Here is a 19,622-nt window from a genome sequence, read left to right as displayed (position 1 = left end):
TTTCGGGGGTTCCCGAAAGGGAAACCTCTCTCCTAGTTACTTCATGTAAGTTCTTATATTTTCCCCACAAAAATATTTCTATTTATGTTTATGTTCTTATTTATATGTTTGATAATTTCTGCATAACCATGTAAATTATCTTAAAATTCTTACCCTTAGTATATGGTTAGTCTCTTAATTTCTTAGTATCAACGATGGATTAACCTGTAAATTCCTAGGAATTCTGGCCTTGTTAGTCCAAAAAGTTTGCACTATAGACGAAGGACGAGTGTTATCTGCCAGATAGCAAATTTTCCGGGGTGTGGTTAAAGAAGCATGATGTTAAGAATATAGATTAAGAGAAAGAGATGAACAGGGTAAAAAAAAAAAAAAAAAAACACTCTGGGGAAAATAAGAATGATAGACATGAAGAAACCATAGGAAAGAGGGAGTACTGAGTAGGATTTTTTACAAACTGAGTTATTCAAACAATTTTCTAAAAACATCGAAATCTATTATTATTCAGTAAATTAATCTATTATTATTCAAATTATTTATTGAAAAAATATATATTGAAATATCCGATAATTTATATATATATATATATATGACTTATTATATATTTCTCTTTTATTTCTATAAATTAACAAACCTATTATTTCAGTTATACAAACTCTTAATTTCTTCTAACATTATTTAGTTCAAACTTGAAGATTTTTGTAAATTTAAACACATCATGTAGGATTTTTGGTTGCAAGTAAGATTCATTTTTTTATGTTAGTTACTACTATTTCTATTTTATGAGTATTTTCTTATCGGTTAAACCGAAAGTCAAATCGTTAAGGACTAAAAATTGAAAATCGATAAAAAATATCTTATTGATTTGGTTATTGATTTAACATATTTAAAAATCAAAAATCAATAAATCAAACCAATAATATGTAAAACTGAACCGAACCGACCGATGCACACACCTACTTTTATTTGCCTATACCGTGTACACATATTCTGTGGCTGGTACAATCTAATATAAAAAAGATATAAAAGAAATATGTAAATACACTGCTACAAAAAGATGCAAATCATATTCTCTGATATGTTGTAACCACACCAGGGTATGTATTTTTGCTACACAAGTATACATTTATATATATATTTAATACAAACAAATTACAAAAATATTTTAATTTGTTAATGCAAATATTATTTTACTATATTTATAGACAGTAATGCATATGCAGTGTGTAGATTTTGCATTACAAATACATATGCAGAATACACCATTTTTATTGACCTTCTAAATACATATGCGGTGTTAAGATTTTTAATACAAAAAATATATATGTACAATACATAATATGTTTTCTAATGTTCTTTTTGTTTATGCTGTATATGTTTTTCATTAATTTAGAACTGAATGGAAGTAATTCTCTTACTTATATTTTCATAATTATAAATTCCACAAATCTAAAAGATCATACCGTCATACGAGTACACAAACCCTCGTTCTCTTTGAGTATGTCGTTAAATTTTTCAATGAGTGTTGTGAATGTATATGAAGCCTCCTGTCTATTTTCGCAATTCCATTTTACAAACAACAATCGAACTTCCTCAAGAAAATCATAAATTGACAATTCTCTAGCTGATACAAGTACTTCATTTATTGACTCTGCAATATTTAAGGTCATAGTCCATCCTCGGTGAACTGTTGCATAGGACCTAACCCACTTATCGTAACCAGCCAATTCCAAATATTTCTTCACCCTAATATCAACTGTCGCAACCTTTTCTATTAACATATGAAATTCTAACTTTGAATATGCTTTGGCCATTGTATAAAAAATCTCCGATAATGCATCATGTGACTTTCTGTATAGTTTTTTCACATTCTTTCATAGATGCCACATACATGCATAATGCGGAACATCTTTGTACACATCACCAATAGCCTTTATGATGCTTGGATTCCGATCAGATACAACACACATGTTCTGTATTTTCCCGTAAACTTTCTTTGGATTCTCAAAAAACCAAGTCCAAGATGCATCATTTTCAAAATCAAACACATCATATGTCAAAGGAAATATATGACCTATATTTAAAAATACATTCTGGACATTCAAATTTAAATACATATAGTAATTGCATATATATTTATTAAAAATACAGATTAAAAAAACTGTATATTTTATCAAAGAAATAGTATCAATTACATATACTAACATGTCAATGTACATCACAAACATACATTATCAATTATACATATTTTCATTCATGAAACTTGAGAAATATATTTATTTTTATACAGATGTGTATTTATCAGAAATAAATTTATATTATCAAGATATATGAATAAATACATATAAACATATGACCAGGCGTACAATGTAAATATAAAATAAAATGATACTTACCTACTTCATCCATCGTACATGCAGTTATAAATGTTTCAGTATACATTCCTATCAGATGACTACCATCAACAACTACGATAGGTCTACAATGATCGGATCCTTTAATGAATGCACGGAGAATTATAAATACATTTAAGAACTGATTCTCATCCGTCTTCTTCATTCTTATACGTGACTCAAGATAGGTATTGTTCAACATATATAAGTAGGATGGTAATTTCTCGTAAGATGCTGATGGCTTACCCCTCAACTCTTATGATGCTCTTTCCTTGGCCCTCCAACATAAAGTGTATGTCAAATTCATACCAAAATCTTACTTCATGTTATTTTTTATTTCGGTCGCACTGTATTTACGACTTACTAGTAGCTTTCACCTTTGGTTAGACCTTGTCCTTCACTGGGCAAGTATCTTGAGCTATGAACTCTCTTATTCTAAATATACCAGAATCTCCCATACCAGATGCACGATATAAAAAATCACAGTTCCCTGATTTGCAAACCAATGTATAACTGCATCCAAGATATTTTAACACTATCAAAATATATATCCAAAATTATTTTAAAAATGAACAAAATAATTTAGAATGTACGTACCATTTCTTACTTGACCTTTCACTTCGCGTTTGAAATTTCTCCCTAATTGTATAATTCTTCATGACCGACTTTAAAATATTTTTCATCAAGTAAACCTGATCTTCCTCAATATGTTTGTGATGTGGGTCTGATATAATCACCTGAACTGTACCCATCTCAAATACATCTAAGGCTATTGTATTTTTAGAAATCATCAAAGCTCCTTCATTAGATGTATTTAACACTGTTTGCATATTGATAACGTCGTCTCTTCTTTCAATAGTGTATACAGATGAACTAGCAAAACTGCTTCCTACAACTTTCTCCAAAATACTTACATATAAAGAAAGACAATTCATGTCTTATATCTCTTGTTTCTGCAAAATAAACACCTCCAAACCCTTATCATTATGTATTTGTATTTGCCCTGCATTATCAGTATAGCATCAGTGACGTACTCTTCATAGTTTTTTTCATACGTCCACCTTCCAAAATGCTTCACGAGAACTGGTATACTTCCAATTTCCAACTGATTGAACCCAAAATTTATAAATATAAATATTTGTAAGATTTCAATTATTACATAAAATACTTTTCAAAAGAAAAATTAAAACCCAATATTTCAGTTATAAACGTAAAGTAAGTTACACAGCCAACAATTATAATCGAAAATATATTAACACAATATTTGTTAAACTTAAAAAACAAACACAACAAAAGTTTTCAGCAGCTCGAATTTCGTCAAGCAAAACTTCAAAAAAAAAACAGAATTTCATCAGCTCGATAAAAATGAATTCTATCAGTTTTTGTTCTATCAATCATAGCACTCAACAACAACACTAAAAAATACATTTATTTCAGACTAACTACAATGACAAAGTATGTGTTCAACTCTAAATACAATCAAATACAGGACTTTCAAATTCAAACACAACTAATATATATATATATATATATATATATATATATATATATATATATATATTATAAACTCTTTTCATATATACAGTTATACTCTCAAATTCTGACAAGAAACAATACAAAAAATAAAATTTGATCAGCTTGAAAATCTGAATTCGATCATTTTTTGTTCTAGGAGTTCAAATTACTATTGCATAAACTTTAAATCGCAATTTGTTTAGAATATATTCAAAAATGATTTTACGACGATGTGGAAAATTTGAACAGAGCATCACAATTAGATCAATAGAAAAAATGATCAAAATATCAAAAAAATGTTTCGAAAATAAATTAAAATCACAAAAAAATTAATTTAATACCTTCAATAACAGTTAAGCACGAATTTTCAACTGAAAGTTGAATTCTGAAATTTTATCCAGAAGAAGGTAAAGTTGATCGTTGAAGTAAAAGAAACTGATTGTTCAAACTGGTATTGAACAACAACAAATACAACTGAATTTGATCGTTTGATTAGGACGAAATTGTAGATTCAACTTAGTTTGAATTTTTTTTTTATGAAGGATCACGTTTATGAAACTGTTTTTTGAATTTGAATAGGGTTGTTAGCATATAACAGAAAAGGCGTGATTGATGAGCTTTTAATGGGATTGTAATCTTTAACAGTTAATTTAAGGAAATATTATCATATTAAAATCAATTAATTATGTGTAGTAAAAAACTGTTGTATTTGTATTTTCATAGAAATAGTTTGCAAAAATACAAAATACAACTTGTTATATTATATAATTATGAAAGTGTTGCTATGAAACTCATAATTAAGGGGCTAAGTATGCTATTTCTGAATTTTGCCCTATATAAAATTCGCCTTAAAGAACTCTCACGCTACACAAAAGTTTAATTAGTAAAAACAAAAAATTAAAAGTATATTTATTTAAAGCGGAAAACTAAAGATCACTCCGTTTCAAAGATGACCGTGCAATTTTGTGGCTCTTTTGGACGCAAAATTTGTGGAAAAAAAAGGGAAAATTTCAGAAATAGCAACTATAGAGCCTTAATTGTAACTTTTATAGCAACAGTTTCATAATTACGAAAAATAGCAAATTGTATTTTGTATTTAAGTAAACTGTTGCTATACAAATACATATACAACAATATTTACTGTCCTTGTTTTACTCAAATTAGTTGAGCTAAATAAGAAGTAATTATCACATCTAATTAAATACTCATAAATTACTCTTATTTAAATTAGTAGATTCCTTTTCCAAATCAAACTCAATTATGAAAGATTATTATTCCCATGATCTTCAAAATTTCAAAATATCATTCTCTTATATCTCTAACTATTTTTCTTATTACATTTTTCATTTTTTATCTTTTTTTTTTAATTTTAATTTCTTTTCCTTTTTCATTTTTTCTTTCCACTTTATTTTCTCTCTTCTACTTTTCTTTTTTGGTTCTTTTTCGTTTATTTATTTATTTAATTATTATTTTCTTTCATCGTTTATTTTTTTTTCTTTTCTCATATTTTTTTTCGTTTTTTTCTTCTTTTTCTTTTTTTTTTTTTTTTTTTTACTCTTCAATCTCTATCTTTTATTTTTAAAAGGCAAATATCTATATCATATATACATTCAAAAATATACAAAATAAATAGGCATACAGATCTGCATATGTATTTACGGTAAAAAACATACATATATATCTGAATATGTATTTACAGAAATACATATCTGACTCACATGTATATATTAACATATAGGACACAAAATCTTTGTAAAAAAAATGACAATTATATACATATACATATAGGTAATAAAAAAAAATTACATGATACATATCTTAAACAATAAAAGAAAACAAATAAGTACACATGTTATCCTATAAAATGACATAGTATGTACAGTTCAAAGATAAATTCAACACCGTAAAAAATACATATACCTCTGCATATGTATTTACAGAATACATATCTGATCCATATGTATATTCTTATTTTATATAAGTCACCTTTATATTTCGCAAATACATATGAAAATATATAGTATAGTTATGTTTGTTACAGTTTAATATGAATATGATATGTATTTCATAAATACATATGTATGTTTTGTACTGTAAATATATATCCAGATCTGTATGGCTATGTATTTTGTATGTTTTTTGAATATGTGTATGTGATATACATATTTATTTTTTCAAAATAAAATTTAGAGATAGAAGAGTAAGAAAATAAAAAATAAATAAAAAATATAAAAACAAAAAAACAAAAAAAGAGAAGTGAAAAAAAAGGAAGAAAGGGAAATAGAAGTGTAAAAATAAAAGAAAAAAATAAAATAAAATTAAAAAAAAAAAGAAGAAGAAAACAAAAATAGAAAAAAGAACAAAAAGAAATGAGAAAGGAAAAAAAAAGCGAACAAGAAAAAAAAGAGAAATAGAAGAGAGAAAATAACGTGAAAAAAATGAAAAAGAAAAAGAAATCAAAATAAAAAATAAAATGATAAAAAAGTAAGATGGAAAAAAACTAACAAGAAAAAAAGGTAGAAATATGAGAGAGTGAAAGACAGTAATGATGTTTTATTTTGAAATCTTGAAGATGATGGAGATAATTATCTTCAAATGTGAAAAAGGAGAAAAAAATTAAAAATAAAAAGAAAAAGGAAAAAAGAAGAGAAATAGAAGAGAAAAAATAAAGTAAAAATAAAATAAAATAAAAAAAATAATAAAAAAATAAAATGAAAAAAAAAGATGTAAAAGATATAGCTATATTTGGGGTGGTAAAATAGTGGAGTGAAAATAAGAAAATGTAAAGTAGTGAGAGTAAAACATGCACTTACCTAATTAATGCGTAAAATCATGTTACTTTTGTAATAAACTATAATTTTACAAAAGTATTACTATTTATTGTAATTACATTCTTAAGTATGATATTTTCTATAATTTTTTATTTTTTTAAAAAACATACATTGCCTTCTCAATAATATTTGCGACAGGTCCTAACGTGGAGGGCCTTAATACTGCCTCCTCCTGACTAGCAGGAGATTGTCATGGATCTTTTGATGGGCCATTTCAGGTACAATAATTTACAACTTTTTTTTTTTTTTGGGGATTTCTACTCAATATTTTATATTTATTTAGTTCTCGAGACTCGATTAATATAAATTGGTGTCACATAACACTCACTAAGGAGAGAAGTATGAAGTATCCTTTATTGGAATTAAAAAAAGAAAAAAAATTAAACTCGAACTCAAAATTTTGTTGGAATCAAAATAACAAGGTATTATGAGGAAGCTGACAGTTACGAAAATCTTGAACAATGATAAATATACTTTTTAATTATTTAATTTATCATCATTCAAAGTCTGCAACTATCAACTTTTGCACGAGGTCATATTATTTTAATTTCAATAAATCTTTAATTGAGAGTCAAAAGAATCTGTTTTGATGCTTGCAATGTATAACCAACATTTGCTCCCACATTTTATGTGCCCCTGTAAAAGGTCTTTTTAATTAGGAGGATAATATATGGATAGTTTGGTACGTTGAAGATAGGTAAAAATAAAATTAACTCAAACATTATTTTGATTTTCTTATTCGATGTACCAAACAACATGCTTTGGACAATTCTAAGATAAGGAGGGCATTAGAGCTCTCGGAAAGTTCAACGCTGTCTGCCAAATTGAACATAACATGGTTTGTATTTTAAAAGTAGTTCTTAAAATATCTCTTTACACTACGTCATATTAACACGAGATATCCTCTATAATGTATTGCTTTTCTCTTCTAAACATCAATATAATTTTTAAGAGGAATTAGAAGGAAGTATTCTAAATAAAGAATTAAGTTTAAGAGAATTTAAAAGCATAAGTTACCCAAAATATGAGATAATGAATAAATACAACATTTATATTCTAAACAACAAAAATTATTTGTAAAAGTTTCTCATAATATACAATTTGCAACTAGAAATAAACGAGAATATGGTCAACTAAACTAGTAATTAAACCAAAAAACTAATGGAGTACGCGCGCTGTTATTTCATAATGATTGTGACGTAAATGAACATAGAAATTATATAAAACAAGTGTGATCCACAATAAAATATGAAATAGGTTTAATATATAAAGATCATATTCCTAATTGTGAGGTTGAGATGTGGTAATAGATCGACCTGGACTTAAAAAAGGAAAATTGAAAACAGATTGAAAAACACAAAATTACCCTAACAATTAATTTTGATATAACGATAAGAAAACAAGCATGGCAACCAATCACTCGATAAATTAATGTGTAAGTGCCAAATTTATTTACAATAAGTCGAATGTCTTATTTAAATTAATGAAATAACCTCTTGCATAAATATTGGATATGACTGCATAAAATTATATCTTTTGATCAATTCTCTATCAAACTTTATGCATACACAAAACTTAGTACATCGAGCTGCTCTCACCGAATATGTTATGTGAAATGAAAGAGAAATCAGTGAAGATTTTTGAGACCTTCATTATAGAAAACATTAAAGGCTTCCATTTTGGCCAATGGAAGAGCCAAACCAACCTCTATTCCACCACTCATGTCTCTACTCTCACATAGAGATACATCACCTGTTTTATCTATTGATATTTCTTCAATCATTTTGGGTCGGCCCCACCCGAAATCCAACGAGTAAAGATCCACTTTCGGAGACCCGGTTACCGTCATATGGAGCCCCGACCCATTAAACACTTTCCAATCGGACATCCAATTTTCAACCCGACCCAACACATTCCTATTCAATTCCTTGATGGTATCACCAATTGTCTTCGCAGCAAAAAGTATACCATTTTCTCCCAATAATTCATTTCTCCTTGCCATTGCTCTACCAAATGCAATGCAATTACCTACATAACTAATCGGTACCGGGTAACCCAACCGGGTTATACCACCCGCTATAAAACCGAAGTAATGGGGCTCCGTTTTGTCAATTGTATCTTCAATGTTGTCCATGTTAGCTTTCAACCAACACACCCAAATAAATGAACATGTCACCACATAGGGCGAAAGGAGCAACTGGGCTGACCCGAATAGTTTCTTGGACCGTGATATGATCCACCCATTGATCACCTCCATGTCGGGTCGACCCATTACAAATGTGGATCTTACCATGTCACTAAAATTGCCATTTGCCAATTTTGGCACATTTTTTTGGTTCCACATGATTGGTTCAACCCCATTGGTGTCACGAATTATTGACCTATCACAGTATGGCAAATTCTTGTTCAACACAGGCAAGTACAATTCTAGTCCATTTCTAAAAATACCTGCCCACGTCTTCAAGAAATTGTTAGATGTTCTTTCATCAGCCACCACGTGACGTTTGGAGAATCCAATAGAAACACCACAATTAGGAAATATAGTAATTTGAACAGCCAAAAGTGAGTACTTTAACTCTTGGTCCACATGTAACAATTCACCAATTTGTGGCAAATGAGGTACTAATTGGTGAAAATCTTGAACACCCTTCTGATGATGGATTAAAAGATGGTTATAATAATCATACGTAGACTCTTTTATGGTTAATGTAACAGAGTCTCCTGAGGTGTAGGTAATTTTTGGCTTAGATGGTTGTGGTGGAATTATTAAATTACCTACTAAAGGGAAATAGTATTGGAGTGTTAAAGAAAGTGAAATCTTGAAATTGGATAAAATGGTTTGTTTGAAATGAGAAGTTGTGTGAGGGAAATCATAGAAAAAAAGTGGTTGACTTGGTGGAAAAAGAAGCCAAGGTATGTCCAAGAATGTTAATGGTAAAGTAGTTGATGGAATTGAACCTGTTGGTGGAGAGACTTGGCAACATTCAAGAAGTTTAACTTGCTGTGTATGTGCCATTGTGAGGAATGGCTCTTCTACTAGAAGTATTGAACTTGCAGGTGCTTTTAGTTGGCTTTATAGCCATTCTGATCGCAACAAGAAATGACTCATAAATATCCTCATTTCATTTAGGGCCTATTTGGAAAGCGAAATTCGATTTGGTGTAATTGGGTAAAGTTACATTAGCATTATATTGTGTCAAATAGATAGGTCATTGTAATTATCAGATCTTGTATACTAACCCAGTAATTACATCAATTTCAATTACCAGTTACTTTTCATACATACACCTACCAGTTACTAGGTGACTTTACATAGAGACTCTTAGGACTAAATTTATTCCTATTCTATTTATTAGGTCAAAAATATTCTTACATATTAAAATGACTCAAAAATATCATATTTCGATCCGTTGGATCAATTTTTGCTCTTCTTTCATTTATCTAAAAATTACATGTATACACAAGGTAACTTTACCTTATAACATAAAAATCCATATTGGAAAACAAATAACAAAAATCTCAAATTAATTACTCAAATTCCTACCTTTTTTACCTTCTCTCCCTTCCTTCTTATACATCCCAAACCACTGTATTTTGCTCTAAATTGTGCTCCTTTTTTCCTCCTAAAATCTTGCTACCTTTTCTCTCCAATTATCTATCTCCATTAAACCTTCTTATTATCTCTCCACACCCACAAATCCTAGCGATCTACAATAATCTCTCTCCAGTTTCATCATACATCCGCACACACAAAAATCTCCTCATCATTTCAAGTTGACGTAAGAAAAGAAAACAAACTGATTCAATTATTATACAAGTAAACTTTCCACCTGAAAATTAATATTTGTTTCTTTTGTTGTTCACTTTAATGAGTCCTGTTGTACAAGGAATGAATTCAAACATATATTTTGTTGCTATCACCGTTTTCAATTCATAATTTTGAATTTACAGTGTTTTAAATGGATCCGGAAGCTGCACGGGATTCACTGGATCTGTTATTTAAGCGTTCTCAAATTTCATCAAGCACCTAGAGATGTTAAACAATTACAACACTTCTTAGTTTTTGATGTTGGTTTGGATTCTTAGTTTTTATTGTTTTATTGAAACTGCTTATACATACATATGTTATGTATAGTCAGCAGCATCGTTTACTAAGGTCATGTTTCGATTTTAATTTAATGTATTGCAATGACGTAAAATCTATTGTATCAGTACTTCTCAATCATTAGAATGTTAATACTATCAATGTTTGCAACTAATACAATAAATTATCGTTTATATCTAATGTATAACAAATATTTATACACTTAAGTGTTTAATATTTGAGTGTATAAATATTTGTAACGTATGACAAATAATTATACACTAAATTGCATGTCAGATATCATTATATTTTCAATTACTGAAATCTCATAACTTTAAATATATGTATAATAGCATTATACATTTATTACGTCATCATACATTTAAATATATGTATAATAAACCCTGATACAATAAATATTATAACGCAAAGTAATAAACAACATTATAATATATAAAACAGTTATGTGTGAATCAACTTATATATATGTAAGTAACAAAACTTAATCTAAATACTTAACCAATATTTTTTTAGATTCCATATGTCGGATACATTAATAATCTTTTTAACCATTGAATGAGATATTGTAAGACCCCGCAAATCTCTAGCTTAATTCAGTCCGTTAAGCTTGCCAAGGGGTCCCAGACCTAGAATATGTTAGCTAAGTATTCAGAATTAGTGCTATTTTAGCCTATGAAAGTCGATAACCTTGTTTCGCCACCTTTACGTTCATTAAAGGATAATATTTGAGTTAATTCACGATCAGGAAGGTTAATAGGTGATCCCGGGCGAGTTTTAAATTTTTTGAACTTTGTTTGGAGCTCCTTTGGAATCCCAAGACACTAAATCAGCGCGATCTTGGCGCACCACGTCAACTATCGCGTTGATTAATATTTTTCCCATCTACCAACATCCAATTCCAGTGAATCGATGCGAACATGGCGCAACGCGTTGGCTATCGCGTCGATGGTATCGACGCGTCGCTCGATCTATGCGTCGGTAGCCCAGTTTTCATTCATTAAAAGATCGCGTTCTTGGGGGTATTTAGGTCTTTTAACCTCGATTCTAGGCCCCCAAAATACGAAATTAAATTCTCTATAGAGCAAATATAGTCATTCTTTCTCAAATTTGCTCAAGAACAAAACCCTAGAAGATTCAATTTCAAATCAAGAACTCAAGATTCAACCATAAACTTTCAGAAATTCTTCAACAAAGGTATGTGAAGTGTTCATCCAAGGGTTCCTTCAACCCTTGGAGTCCAAGAATCTCTTTTGAACTTCAAGTAATGGATTTTATGATTTCCATGGTTGGAATTAAAGTGTATCCATGATTGCTGTTTGGATTAAGTTCCTAATTCATAATTTTATATATATATATATATATATATTTCATGTGAATTTGGTCATTATGTGTGTAGATTAACGTGAATCCATGATAAACCCTTGATTTGTGAAAATAGAGAAGAATTATGATGCTCACTTATTGTTCAATACTATGTGCATATACTATGCTCACCAAGTGCTTGATAAATTGTCCATGTGAACTATTAAGAGAATGAAATCATGTCAAGTTAGCTTATGTGCAAGTTATATCATGCAAGTGTTTGTTAAAATGCCCCAATGAATGAATGATGATCAAGTTCATAGTTTACATGTTTCATGTTTACGCCATATCTCTTAATTTATGCTATCGAGTCCTGGGGGTACTTGTACCCAACAATTTAGCTGATTACCTAGAGCCATGGTCGGTCATAGAACAGTATCAGTCACGTCACGACCATTAGTACTCTCAGTCAGTTACAGAAATCAGGAAAACTCAGTAGATTCAGTAATAGTTTAGTCGAACTCAGTATTTAGTTCAAACCTCAGTAAACTCTATCAGCCAATGGAATTTAGTAATATTCCGTCAGTCAACGGATCTTAGTGGGCTCAGTTCCATCCAGTTAAGCAGTAATCTTAATAACAGTTTAGTCCAGCTTAGTACAGAATAGAAATTAGTTCAGTATCTATTTAGTTGAGAGTATAATTCAACACCGAGTTAACCCAGGGATGGGGGCATTCCTGTTAGCAGAGGATTTGACCCTTAGCAAAAATCCCTACGTTACAGAACTACGTAGCCAGCGTATGTTGAGATATCTTTCTATCAGATATTATGAGTATTGATACTTCTCATCCGAGTTATTTTGCCAGTAAGGGTTGACGAAAGAGCTTACTGTAGAAAGAGTTAACTCGCAGCTTGTCCTTACTCGTGGCACGGTATTGACACCCTTCCAATCGGGGTTACAGGTTGGTCCCCAATCAGTTTAGAAAGGGGGATGTTGGTTAGATGATTACCTCTTACAGTCTCAGTTTTTGTCTCAGTCTTAGAATAGAACTCAGTTCAGTTCTACAGATTCAGTACTATCAAATATAGCACTCAGCTCAGTACGAAACTCAGTGTAGTTCCTCAGAATTCAGGACTGTCAGATACAGTCATCTAGTTATCAATAGTACAATATTCAGTAAACTCGATAAATTAGTTAATCAGCATTCAGATCCAGTATTCAGTACTAGCACGATTTTCGTTACAATATACGTATTCATGCATGTACTCTTATTCAGTCATACTCATATTATTCAGTTATTATTGTTCATGCATATGAACCCATGCATTCCAGCCTACCTCACTGACCATACCAGTACATTCAAAGTACTGACGCATGTTTTTTGCGCTATGATGTCTTATATCATAGGTTTCAATGCACGAGCTCTAGAGTACCCTTAGTAGACCAGACTCTCAGCGTTCAGAGTAGTGGTGAGCCCTCATAGTTTGAGGATGTGTTTATCATTTATAGTATATTTTTCAGTTTATTTTAGCATATAGAGTTAGTTGGGGGCTTTTTCCATCAACTCCGCAGTTCAGACAGTTTAGAGGCTTCTCAGACTAGAGTATTTTCAGATAGTTATTCATTTTTTAGTATTTTGTTCAGTTTTGGTATTTAATACCGCATTCGGTATTATTCAGTATTATTTATAGATTGAACCTTATGTCATGTTTCTACATAATTTTGCATATTATTCAGCATTATTATTCAGTTGTTGCAGTAAGTATCAGCCATGGGTTAGCTAGTGGTCCTTCGGGATTATTAGCACTGTGTAGCATCCAGGGTACAAACTTGGGGCGTTACAAATTTGGTATCAGAGCCTAAGGTTCAATAGAGTCCTAGGAAGTCTGGAAGCCACATCTAGTAGAGTCTTGTACATGGGTGTGTTGCGCGCCACACTTATGGATAGGAGGCTATGCGATGTTTTAGGAACAATATCCCTTTTTTCAACATTCATGTTGTGCGAGTAAGCATAAGCTCAAGTTACACTCTCTTTCTAATCCTAGTTTCTCTTCCATTTACAGAATATGCCTCCAAAGAGGACTCAGAGAAGAGGAACAAGAGAGCAGTCATCCCTTCAGCCCATTCAGCCAGATTCTCTGAATAAACATATCTCCCACGCTGAGTTCAGAGTAGCCTTTACCACCCTAGCTCATCCTATGGCAGCCCAAAATGAACGACCAACAACCGTTCTAGCCAACCCAGTGGTCAATACTACTACTGCCAGGATTCGGGACTTCACCCGAATGAACCCTCCATCTTTCACATGGTCTAAGTCTGATGAGGACCCTCGGGAATTTCTTGATCAAGTGCAGAAAGTCACTGACATTATGGGGGTAACTGTTGTCGAGAGCGCTGAGTTGGTCGCATATTAGTTACAGGATGTAGCCCACTCATGGTTCAAATAGTAAAAGGCCAAGAAGGCCATAGATGCAGGAACCATAGAATGAGAGGAGTTTGCAGTTGCTTTTCTGGATAGGCTCTTCCCGCTAAAGTTGAGGGAAGCAATGGTTTTAAAATTCATAAACCTGAAGTAGGGAAACATGACAGTACAAGAGTATTCTCTTAAGTTTACTCAGTTAGCCAGATATGCCCCACATGTTGTAGCAGATAGCAGAGCGAAGATGAGTAAGTTTGTGTCAAGAGAGTCTAGCAGCGTGGTCAAGGAATGTAGGACCGCAATGCTTATTAAGGAGATAGACAGAGCCAGACTCATGTCCATGCTCAGAAGATATAAAAGGCCAAGAATAAAGAAAAGTAGAGAGAGAGAATAAGAGGGCGAGAACATGTAGTTTTAATTTCGCTCATCCTAAGTCAGAGCGTGGGGATTATTATCAGTTCCGCCCGAAATCCTCATTTCCAGCTCATTCCTCAGCCAGTGCTCCAGTTCTAAAATTTAGAGATGACAACCGAGACAGGGAATCAGGCCTTAGACCTTAGGGCAGTGTTAGCAGTGCCCGAACTAATCCCCTTTGTCAGAAATGTGGCAGAAACCACTAGCGTATCTACAGAGCTGGCAGTAATATGTGTTTCGAATGTGGCAAGCCAGGCCACAAGGTCAGACAGTGTCCTCAGATTAGTTCGCAGAGTCAGTATAACCGTCCCTCAGCTCAGTCTGGTCTCCCGAATCAGCAGGGTGTTTCTTCTAGTGCCACCAGTGGGCAACGCCCAAATAGACTCTATGTTCTTCAGTCCCAACAGGATCAAGAAAGTTCTCCTGATGTGGTCACTGGTACGTTACATGTTTTTATTTGTATGTTTACACTTTGCTAGATCCAGGAGCTTCTTTGTCCTTTGTTACTCCATATATAGCAGTTGATTTCGGAGTCAGTCCTGAAATTCTAGTAGAGCCCTTCTCAGTTTCTACCCCAGTGGGTAAGTCTATCATAGCCCGACGGGTATACATGAACTGTCCGATTATGTTATCTTAGCAAGTCACTTCAGCAGACTTAGTCAAATTAGAGATGACTGATTTTGATGTCATTATCGATATGGATTGGTTTCATTCCTGCTATGCCTCAGTCTACTGCAGAAACAGAATTGTTCAATTTTAGTTTTTGAATGAACCCGTCCTAGAGTGGAGGGGTAGTACTTCAGCTCATAGGGGTCAGCTTGTTTCTTATCTTCATGCTAGAAAAATGATATCTAAGGGATGTGTTTATCATCTCATTCGAGTCCAGGACTCTAGATCAGAAACCCCTACTCTTGAATCAATGTTAGTAGCATATGAATTCCAAGATGTATTTTTTGACGATCTTCCCAGAGTTTCTTCCGAAAGAGAAATCGATTTCAGAATTAATCTTCTTCCAGATACTCAACCCATCTCTATTTTACCATACAGAATGGCTCCATCAGAACTCAGAGAATTTAAAAAACAGTTAAAGGATCTCTTAGATAAGGGATTCATCAGACTCAATGTGTCCCCGTGGGGTGCACCAATCTTATTCGTGCGTAAGAAAGATGATTATCTTAGAATGTGCATAGATTACCGCCAGTTAAATAAAGTTATGGTCAAGAACAAGTATCATCTTCCCAGAATCGATGACCTGTTTGACTAACTTTAGGGTGCCAACTATTTTTCTAAGATAGACCTCAGATCAGGCTATCATCAGCTCAGAGTCAGGGAATATAACATCCCAAAAACAGCTTTCAGAACTTGGATGGTCACTTCGAGTTCCTGGTCATGTCCTTTAGTTTTACTAATGCCTCAGCAGCCTTCATAGACTGGATGAACCATATGTTCAAGTAGTACTTGGACATGTTCATCATAGTCTTTATAGATGATATCCTTGTTTACTCCTGTAGTGAACATGATCATGTAAACCATCTCATAATAGTATTGCAGACCATCAGAAATCATCAACTGTTTGTCAAATTCAGTAAGTGCAAATTTTGGCTAAGGTTAGTAGAATTTCTTGGTCATATAATTTCTGGTGATGGCATTAGAGTTGATCCCCAAAAGACTGAGGCATTGAGAAACTGGCCCAGGCCCTTCTCTTTGTTAGATATCAGGAGTTTCTTGGGTTTGGTCGGCTATTACCGACAGTTCATTGAGGGATTTTCATCTATTGCATCCCCTATGTCCAAACTGACTCAGAAGAAAGTCAAATTTCAGTGGTCAAATTCTTGTAAAAAGAGTGCCCCAGAACTACGTGCCCCCGTAGATTTCTGATTTACCCCAAGTGGGTTAAGATAGTGATCACTAAAGTTAAGGTTCTATTCCTATGGCAAGGGTAGAATAGCTCTCCCCAACGTGGGCAAGACGTTGGACTCCATGTTGCTCACATGGTTTATGTCGGTTAGAAGAAACTCCCAAGTTTACCATAGTATTCCAAGGTTTTAAAGTGTCAAACTTTTCCTGAAGCCCTAAAATCCTTAGTCTTTGAGTCTTTAAAGTTTTAAAGAAGTCCATTACTCTCCTTAAGATAAAAGTATAAGTTTTGAAAGGCTATTATTGTTATGATTCCTTTGTGCTTACAAGTTATAAGGATGAGAGGAGAATACAAATTTTTGAACTAAGTATGATGACTCACTGGATTATGATGCCTGCTTCATTATGATATATTTCAGTTTTATTCAAGCTACATGAGTCATTTATATCAGCATGTATGTTTTCTATAAGGATTGATGATAATGTTTAATTATTGCATACACCCCCATAAACTCAATATATCCTCAAAGTACTGATCCACATATACGTCTGTGTGCTACATTGTCTCATAATGTAGGTTCAGGTGCTCAGTCTCAGCCGCGATCGTGATCTCCGAGTACCTTGTCTACATTTCACAGTTGGTGAGTCCTCATGGTTCAAGGACCGATTTCCCAGACTTCTAGTTTTGATATCAGTTATTATTGCTTTCAGTCAGTCGAGTCAGTTGGGGGTTTGTCCCAATTACTCTCTAGTTCATTAGTAAGTAGAGACTTGTTGGACTAGACTAGTGGTTGATGTTTTCCAGACTGTTCTTAGTATTTGACAATCAGATTAGGTTTTTCAGTTATTTCAATCCAGATTTGGCATAATATGTGATTATTGTTGGTTTACTTAACTTGAAGTAAGTATTAGAAGTATTAGCAGGTTCAAAGGGTTAGCTTAGGGATACGTGTAACCTTAAGCACCGTGTGACGTCTTGGAATGAGATTTTAGGGCGTTACAGATATTGACACCCTTCCAACTGGGGTTACAGGTTGAACCCCAATCAGTTTAGAGAGGGGCATGTCAGTTAGATAATTACCTCCCACAGTCTCAGTTTCAGTCTCAGTCTTAAAATAGAACTCAGTTCAGTTCTACAGATTCAGGACTATCAGATATAGTCACTCAGCTCAGTACGAAACTCAGTGTAGTTCCTCCGAATTTAGGATTATCAGATACAGTCATCCAGTTATCAGTAGTACAGTATTCAGTAAACTCAGTAAATCAGTTAATCAGTATTCAGATCCAGTATTCAGTACTAGCATGATTTTTGTTACAGTATACGTATTCATACATGTATTCTTATTCAGTCATACTCATGTTATTTAGTTATTATTGTTCAAGCATATGAACCCATGTATTCCAGCCTACCTCACTGAGCATACCAGTACATTCAAAGTACTGGTGCATGCATTTTGCGCTATGATGTCTTATATCATAGGTTCTGACGCACGAGCTCCAGAGCACCCTCAGTAGACCAGACTCTCAGCGTTCAGAGTAGTGGTAAGCCCTCATAGTTCGAGGACGTTCTTATCATTTACAGTATATTTTTTAGTTTATTTCAGTAGATGGAGTTAGTTGGGGGTTTGTCTCATCAACTCCGCAGTTCAGACAGTTTAGAGCTTCCCAGACTAGAGTATTTTCAGATAGTTATTTAGATTTCAGTATTTTGTTCAGTTTTGGTATTTAATACTGCATTCAGTATTAGTCAGTATTATTTACATATTGAACCTTAGGGCATGTTTTCGCCTAATTTCACATATTATTCAGCATTATTATTCAGTTATTGCAACAGGTACCAGTCATGGGTTAGCTAGTGGTTCTTTGAAATTGTTAGCACCGTGTAGCGTTCGGCGTATAGACTCGGGGCGTTACAGATATGATTATACATTACTATGTCATCATACTTTGCAATACATGTATAATAAACCCTCATACAATATATATTATAGGGCAAAGCATAAAACAACGTTATAATATATAAAACTGTTATGTATGAAACAACTTATACATATGTATGCACCATAATTAAATCTAAATAATTAATTAATATTTTATCAGACTTCATACTTTAGATGCATTATTAATATTATATAGTAATTACATATGTCATAACATTATATAGTTAGGATATTTTTTTAATTTGAATTTTATCGGACTCCGTACTTCGGATATAAAGAATATCAAACTGCCAAGACCCCGAATGCCTCAACAATATAGTGATGTTCATATTGATTTTGGGAAACGAAAGAAAACAATCATTTCTTTTTTCAAATTGAATTTCAAATTGCAATAACAAAAAAAAATTATGATGATGTTTCAAGATATTTTTTGAATTTGAATTACAGTTATTATTTTTAAGCATCCAAAAATTAGAACATTAATTACTGCTCTTATTAAGGTAAAAAAATAATTGGATATGATTTTATTTCCATAATTTTAGGAAAAACAGTTTCCTCATACATTGGAGTTATGTATGAGGTACTTCGACATGTATATGTATATTTCCAAATCTTAGAGAGAGAAAGTCAATCCAGAATCTTATGTAATTAATTTCATTTAAGATGGGATATATGTTGTTTATACTTCATTTATTGGATAAAACATACCTTTAACGTATTAAAAATGATTAAAATTGAAATAATTATATAGTTCAATGTCTTTAAGTGATCTAGTTTACAAAATAACTACCAAATGTATAGGTTTGTATTTATATACATATATATATATATATATATATATATATATA

At 32.2% G+C, this 19,622-nt stretch overlaps 1 protein-coding gene across 1 annotated transcript; it reads right to left on the bottom strand.

Moving 5' to 3' along the window:
• Positions 1 to 8,187: 8,187 nt before the first annotated feature.
• Positions 8,188 to 9,930, bottom strand: LOC107877295 (coumaroyl-CoA:anthocyanidin 3-O-glucoside-6''-O-coumaroyltransferase 1-like). Its single transcript, XM_016723975.2, has one exon. It carries the CDS (start codon positions 9,750 to 9,752, stop codon positions 8,364 to 8,366), a length of 1,389 nt encoding a protein of 462 aa, XP_016579461.2. The 5' UTR covers positions 9,753 to 9,930; the 3' UTR covers positions 8,188 to 8,363.
• Positions 9,931 to 19,622: the final 9,692 nt, after the last annotated feature.

This window comes from Capsicum annuum, unplaced genomic scaffold (assembly GCF_002878395.1).
Source record: "Capsicum annuum cultivar UCD-10X-F1 unplaced genomic scaffold, UCD10Xv1.1 ctg82982, whole genome shotgun sequence".
Lineage (NCBI taxonomy): Eukaryota > Viridiplantae > Streptophyta > Magnoliopsida > Solanales > Solanaceae > Capsicum > Capsicum annuum.
The sequence above is the reverse complement of the archived record's forward strand: the minus strand, read 5'-3'. Positions and strand labels throughout refer to the sequence as shown.

Excerpts from the sequence above, each read along its gene's own strand:
- LOC107877295 (XM_016723975.2), bottom strand. The coding sequence starts at position 9,752 with ATGGCACATACACAGCAAGTTAAACTTCTTGAATGTTGCCAAGTCTCT.